General features: G+C 40.7%; 1 protein-coding gene across 3 annotated transcripts in view; it reads right to left on the minus strand.

The window, feature by feature from the left end:
• niban2b (niban apoptosis regulator 2b) overlaps positions 1 to 7,026 on the minus strand; it is a 43,818-nt gene extending 36,792 nt beyond the window's left edge. For all 3 annotated transcript variants that reach the window (XM_074637121.1, XM_074637119.1, XM_074637118.1), the window contains exon 1: positions 6,884 to 7,026. In XM_074637121.1, the coding sequence (XP_074493222.1) occupies positions 6,884 to 6,938 (55 nt within the window). In that variant the 5' untranslated portion in view covers positions 6,939 to 7,026. The remainder of the gene's footprint in view (positions 1 to 6,883) is intronic.
• Between the last annotated feature and the right edge of the window lie 552 nt (positions 7,027 to 7,578).

The following is a 7,578-nucleotide window of genomic DNA, read 5'->3' on the forward strand; positions in this document are numbered from 1 at the left end:
AGCAGCATCTCTTGTGGGAGGAACGAGATATGTTGTGCATCCAGAGGTCCGTTCATATTCTGCATATAGACAAGTGACAATTAGAGCATTTCCAATGCTTCCAATGATGGACAAATAAACTTTCCAGGTTGAGTCATCAGTCAGAACACGAGTATCTGTGTTAGACCATATCAGATTATTTGGTAAAAGTTAAAGTTACAAGCCTGCGGACCTAAAAGTGGAAGTAAAGTATGACTCACAGAGAGCATTTTAGTAAGAAACAGCGAATCACCAATCTATAATAAAATATTACAAATGTAAGGAGAAGTAGCTCAGATGAAGTCATCTGACTTGAGTACAGAACTTCAGTCATGTGAGAACAAGTCTATATTTGGAGGGTGGGGTGAATTTCTGGCATTTAGGTCTACTTGGGGTCAGGTTAGGATCAGAGGACACAAGAGGATTACTAGAAGAGGAATGACGAAAGTCTAAGTTCTGATACACAAATTTGTTTTCACTTTTTGGATTTTTTTTTATAATCTTTGCTTCTAATCAGCAAATGATGGATAATAATGGCTAACTCCACCTTGCTGGGCCTCAAACACTTTTTTAAATGAAACAATTTGAGAAGTTTAGAGGGAAAATGTCTCTGGTGGAGTTTCAAACTACGTATAAATGTAGACATCTGAAATGAAAAAGGTACCCTACCAGACTCAGCTTTTTTGTAAGGAGGCAAACCCAAGTGGGTTACACCACTGTTGCAATGTATTTTGTAAGCTTATCGTAGATTTTTTTTTGATGTCAAAAACAATCTGTAAAGTAACTAATAACTTTATTTGTCAAATAAATATAGTGGAGTAAAAAATGTCCCTCTCGAGTATAGTAAAAGTGTAAAAATGGAAATACTCAAGTAAAGTACCTTAAACTTTTACTTGAGTGCAACGTGGTGAATCGACTTCATGAGTAATGTTAGAACCAACCACCAAACCAAACTGCAGGAAAACGTGCTTTCTCAGAAATAAAGTGGAAATAAATCAAACTGATGGAAATAAAATAAAGCTGCAGTATTATGTTGTTAAATTATGCAGGATCCATTGTTTCCATGTTTACAAACATTGATGATATCATTAAAAGAAAACTCAGAAATTTAAAGTGATAAAAAAGTGTATCTGGGCAAAGAGTGACTTCTCCCAACTCCCAACTCTGGGGTCACATTCCACAGAATTATCTGTTTTTTTTCATTAAGTATATGTCAGATTTAAAGGTAAGAACATATCATGAGCTGCTGCTATGAGTCTAGCTGACTCTTTGTTGTGCTGCAGCCGGCTACCAGACTAATTGTATAGGGGCCCTCGGCGGTGCTGAGGCCAGCTATCAGCTCTAATGACACCGCAGTGTTTGTCTTCCATCACTGTGGTAATCTTATCAAATCAACACTGCCGTACATGGCGGCTTGTCTTATCACTGACGTCAGTTGAACACTTTCAGCATATAGAGATCTGAGCGGAGACCAGACTGCTATTTAATAGACCCACAAGAGAACCCAGCCCCCTCCTCCTTTCTCCACAGTGCCTTAACAAAAACATTCCACTGAGATGGACCCATAGGCTGACTCATAAATTTAGACTGTTCCCATCAGAGCTGAAGCGAGAGCAGCGGCTGTGCTTGTGTGCGGATTTAGAGCCCTAAATGAGTGCAAATGTAGCTAGATTTAAACATGTTTAATGGGGTAATTAGAGGCAGGGCAGGAGTTTTAGTTCAAACATTTCTCTTTTTCAGAGAGTGCACTTTAGCCAACAGGGAAACATCAGTGCTCTGCTCCAGGCTTTTTCCTGGCTCAGAAAGGTGGACCACCAGTGTTACTCAGTATGTGATCCTAACCAACTCTGAGGCACATTAAGTTAAAGCACATATGATATATTTAAAGAAAATAAACTGCACAATGAAATGGGCAAAAGTAACACGGGGCAGTTACAGTCACTCAGAACTGAGGAAAACAACAACAACTTGTTGATAATAGCAAGATTACACTGTTGAATTTATTGAATTAAAGCAGTTGTCAGTTAAAGCTGCAGTGGGTAGAAATGGAGCAAATATGATTAAAAAAAGTTATTTTTATAAAACGGTCACTATATCCTGACAGTAGTGCATGAGACAGGTAATCTGAAAAAAATGATGTTCCTATGTGTCCTCCGGTGCTCCTAACGGCATCTGCAAGATTTCACAGACCGGAGGAAAACAACCAATCAGAGCTGATCTGGAGTCTGCCGTCCAGCTTCCGTCTATGAAAGCCGGCTGTCAATCACTTGCGAATTCCGACCAAACAGTCAAACTAGGCAGCGCTGATCAAATATGAATCAATATTCTGTTACTGTAATGCCTATTTCTCTTTCTACATCTTGTAGTGTACTGTTTAGCTGTAAACTGAGAATGTTTGTGACCCGGCAGCCATGTTGAGATCTGTTGAAGAAATACCAAGCACCGCCTACTAGCTGGAGCACAGCCAACAGGAACGCTCTCTCTCTCTCTCTGAAATGACCTGTGATTGGCCAAAGTCTCCCGTCACAGGCTAGATTTTCTAAAGCCTGAAAACAGAGCCACAAGGAGGAGCAGAAGTCTAGTTTTCTCTCAGAACACTTGAATTACAATATGCTGAAAGATTATTATGGAATTTTTGCCCAAAAACGTTCTGCCTACTGAAGCTTTAATTGACTCAAGCATATCTTAACCATGCGACTTCAGTACACTTTGAGAACAAATATTACTGGGACCACTACAGAAATCTGCAACCACACCACTAGATGCCAACAAATCCGACACTGTCCGTTTAAGTTAGCGTACATTTTTTGAGGGAGCGAGCTAGGTTTCATGAAGCAATCTCCCCCTCTAAGTTATCCCTTTACTTTGGGTTTCATTGTGAAGTAACCTCACTAGAAACATTCTGTGGCTCTGTTTGTTGAAGTTTACCTCATGAGATCATTTCAGAGCTGCTCTGCCTCTAACAGGAGTGTGTGTGCGTGGGGTCCCAGCAGCAGGTATTTCCGCTATCTGAACCTGTTTAAAACAAGCCTCTCTGTGCTGAGCAGGGTGTGTGTTGAAGGTGAGAGTGCCACACCTCACCAGGCCACAGAGAGCCAGCTTGTTGGCCACCTAACACTTTCTCTCCAGAGCTTGAAGAATTAACAGAGGCAGGGAAAAACACTCCCCATTAGGATTTCCTGTTTCCTGGCCCCTCACCCACTGACCAAGTTAGCACTGCTCTATGCATTTTATGAAGCTTGGGGTCCCCGGTTACATTTCTAGAACTTTATCAAGTTGTTCAGAGCAGTGGTTCCCAACTCATGGGTCGGGACCCTCCATGGTGTTTAAAGGTCCCATTATGTAAAAAGTGAGATTTTCATATCTTTTATATTTAGGGTTAAATGCTTTATAAATACTGTTAAACTATCAAAACGCTCAATATACGGAGAAATACACACAGCCCGTATTCAGAAATTGCGCATTTGAAACAAGCCGTTAGGATTTCTGTCCATTTGTGATGTCACAAATATACAATATTTAGACCATTATACGGTTTTAAACGTAAACATTCTAAATGTGTCCCAATTTATTTCCTGTTTCAGTGTATGTAAATAACATAAGCTGACAGGAAGTAAACATGGATCCAAACTGTTGCTGAAAATGAGCATGATATGGGACCTTTAAAAAGGAGAAAAATGATAAGATGGACATTCTGTTCCATTCTTTACTCTCAGAATTGTGTTAAATTACAAATTTACTCATTTTGTGTATTTGATCGTTCGTTATTGTGACCTTATGAAATCTGAATGAATGTAAAGGTAAATGAGGTTCCATTCTCATGAATTAATGACAAATAAATAAAAGGACAAAGTGTGTTTTTTGCATTCATGTGCATTAGCGTGAGTGAGTGTATTGGTGTTCGACTGCCATTGCTACTGCAGTCATTTTAAATTGACACGCAATAGCAAAACAGCTTCTCCATGTGGATGTGCACATGCGTAAGCCTGACGAGAGTACACATGTGCATGCCAGTTTCCAAAGAGGAAATGAGGTTAGCCATGTGATCTGGGTCATTTCCAGCTACTACACACCCCCACATCTCCTTCCAAAGCTGACCTCATGCTGGAGGTTACGAGGGCAGTCGAACACGCTGCTAGCTGGTTAACATATGACTCCGCTCTGGGACTCCCGCAGTTATTCTTATCAGCAAAAAAAAGGCGAGGCTTTTCTAATGGCGACGCGACAAAGGATAGGTGTGACCAATTCATCAGCTGGTCATAAATCATCTCCTGAATACAATGGCACTGATTGATGAAGCAATCTATGAACGTGATTACCAGAACTCTGAGAAGGAAACATGTCCATAAAAGAAAGTATTTTACCAATTTGATCTCTGGCACAGTGGTTTATTGCCTTCTCAATGCATCAGGAATGAACTAAATGAGTGAATGTGTGTGTGTGTGTGTGTGGAGGGCTTTAATGATAAATCCAGGCACTTCCCTCAAAGCCAGCCAGGCACTGGACTTGTCTTGGCAGTAGAGACTGTGTGGTGCTGACTGTGCAGCTCAAGGCCTGAAGGAGGGTTCCATCCAGCCACACACGCTTTTTCATGCATTCCTCAGATTCCACATCTGATACGTGTGTGTGTGTGTGTGTGTGTGTGCCTCACTCTGAAGTGGCCACTGAAGGCATTAAACAAAAAAAGTTGACGGTTGGCCTGTAACATCACTTTCTTTCTCCATTTCTTGAAAGGTAGTCAGCTGCATGTGTTCTAAAACTTTGTGCAGACTTCAAGGGTGGAAAGTGAATGCAACACAGAAAAGGTCAGTGGATCTGCAGGGTTCAGGAAGGCCAACAGGCCATCGGGTGAAGTGGGATAAAGTATTCTAATGTGCCTGCATGTGACATAGGAAGGGGGGCACCTTACATTTACATACAAAATTATGTGGCAACCCATATAGTATTTGTTGAGATATTTCAGTCTGGGCTAAATACTCATCAGTATAAGTATCAGCACTTTGTATTGTACACAACCTGTAGCCTACCGTACCTTCTGTGCTCCAGTCAACTCTGCTCTGGATCTCACTTCACTTACAAACAAACAAGTTCTAACAGGCCAAATGCTCATTTATAAGAGCTGAAACTGAAAAAGGGCGCTGCCTGCCTCTATCTTTTGAGGGTTCTTTTCGGTTCTTGATGAGAGAAAGATTGAAAATGGTTAGAAACTGAGAGCTGTTCTACAAATACATTAATGTCACACATTGCCTATTAACAGCTCATCAACTCAGGATAAAAGATCAGAGGGTTGGGCCTTGTCAGCCATATTTATATATTTAAAGTGAGCTCAAAGTCCAAATGATCATGATGTTAGCGTGGGTTACAAAGTTGTGATTTAATCAATAGACAGGGTGGGGCTGGTGGATGCAGCTCCACCCGTGTTCCTTAGAAATCAGGCTATAATCAAGAACATAATTGGCAGATTAATCACTAATGAAAATAATGGTTAGTTGCAGCCCTAACTTTAATAATCAACTCATTGTGAAGTCATTTCTCAATTGTAGCTTCTCAAAATGTGAAAACTTGCTGCTTTTCTCCATTTGATAGCTTGTAAATTGAATAACTTTGAGGTTTAAGACGGGATATTGTGATCACTATTTTATCACCACATTCAGATGATATTCAGAGGTATCGGTACCATGGGGCCGATCTATTCAATTCAATTCTATGTTTATATGTACATTATATATCAAAATTTGAATTCCTGTTTAAGTTTTGACCGATTATTTGCTGTATTAAAAAGGTTTACACTTGAATTGTAATTCCTGTTAATTTTGAAGATTTTGTATCAAGTTGCCAGTGTACGATATACTATTTTAATAATTACTATTAGTACATTTATATCTATATATTTGTTACATTTTGTTTTACAAAGTTAGGAAAGCAATGTTTAAGTCAGGCCTGATGTTGCCTTGCACATTAAAGAATGAGCCCAGTCACTTCCACACAGTGAGGCATACAGCTGATTCATCGGTATGGGATCGGTACTCGGTATCAGCCGATACCCAGAGCCCATCAGGTATCGCTATCGGGACGGAAAAAGTGGGCTCGGTGCATCCCTAGTGTAGCCCTAAAGACCAAACAGAACCTAGAGAAGTAACAGAACTAGTATGTTGACTTTACTAATAGGTAACAGATCTAAACGTCATGGTTACATTAATGATACTAAAGTGAAATTGTAGAAGACAAGAAACGGCTAGAATCAGAGCTGGAGCTGCCAGAGGCCAGAGGTCAAGACAACAGGATTGTTTCTGGAAATTAATCTAAGTGCAGTTAATGTTTCATAACGTTAAGTTACACTTCATGGATTTTGTAAAGTCAGGTAAAATATATATTTTATGCCAGTATATTAGACCATTATCAGGCCAAGAACGATTAAGAAATACAACAATGTTCCTCACAAGAAATGTTTTTGTGACAGAATGAAAAGCTCGTAGTACACAGCTGTAGTAGGGTTTTTAAATGAGTGCCAAACTTTACAATAACTGTTATAGAAGTGGTGAATGAAATAAACAGGAAATATCAACGTTTTCCAGACTGTATTCAGGTCTCTTCAACATGATCTGCCAGAGTGGAGGTATATTTTATTAGTGACCCAGTTGTTTTTAATGCTGTCCTCTGGCCTGCTGGGATCCAGCTCGGTACCTCGCGGTTATTGCAACAGTAGACCAAGTCAGTATAAAGCAGTATGTAGTAGTAGAGTCGCACTACCACCCTGGTAGTGAAACCACTCTGATGTACAATCTAACAGATTAGTCAGTGACCGCTGCGCAAAAACGCACATGTGCTAAAACGCCAAACAACCGTCCAACAGAGCGCTCCTCACCTGTGATAATCTCCCGCTTGGCTTCATCCAGGTGACTGGAAATCACGTCCCCCATGGTGGAGGAAACTCACTATCCCACACTGACTCCACGGGTCTACAACTACAGTGTTTAAAACTAACGCAGAGGAATCCGATGAGAGTAATGTAGTAGACTCCTGAAGAAGTCCGTTCACCTCCTCTCCGACATTAAGCTAGAGGAAGTGAAGTCTGGAGAAGAGACGGCCGCTAGGAGAAGAGAAAGAAAGTTAGCCGAGTGGCAAAGTGACGGCGACTAGTCTGAGAGAGAGAGAGAGAGAGACACACCCTCCCTCCCTTAAAGTTAAAGTAGGAGAACAACTCCACCTTCAGCTGCGGTGCGTTCAGGTGAGGTGGGAAAATGAGGTCACGAGTCAAAGTCTCTCACAATCCCGACACCGAAAGATATAGTCTCCAAAATATTAGAATGATTTGGTTTGGATTCGGACAAACAAATCAGTGAACTGTTCTTTTATAGCTGTTTTCTGTTAAATTATATTCTCAACATGGAGGTTTGGTGTTCCCCAGTCTTCTCCACAGACTGCCAGGAGGAGAAACACTGAGTCTTTTCTGTAGAATCAGAATCAGGTTGATTTAGCCAAGTAGCCTACTGCCTTCATACATGAAGTCTGACTCCGGTTTGATGCAGCTCTCTCAAAATACTTACACAGAATAGAAAC

Source organism: Sebastes fasciatus, chromosome 6 (genome assembly GCF_043250625.1).
Source record: "Sebastes fasciatus isolate fSebFas1 chromosome 6, fSebFas1.pri, whole genome shotgun sequence".
NCBI classification, from domain to species: Eukaryota; Metazoa; Chordata; class Actinopteri; order Perciformes; family Sebastidae; genus Sebastes; species Sebastes fasciatus.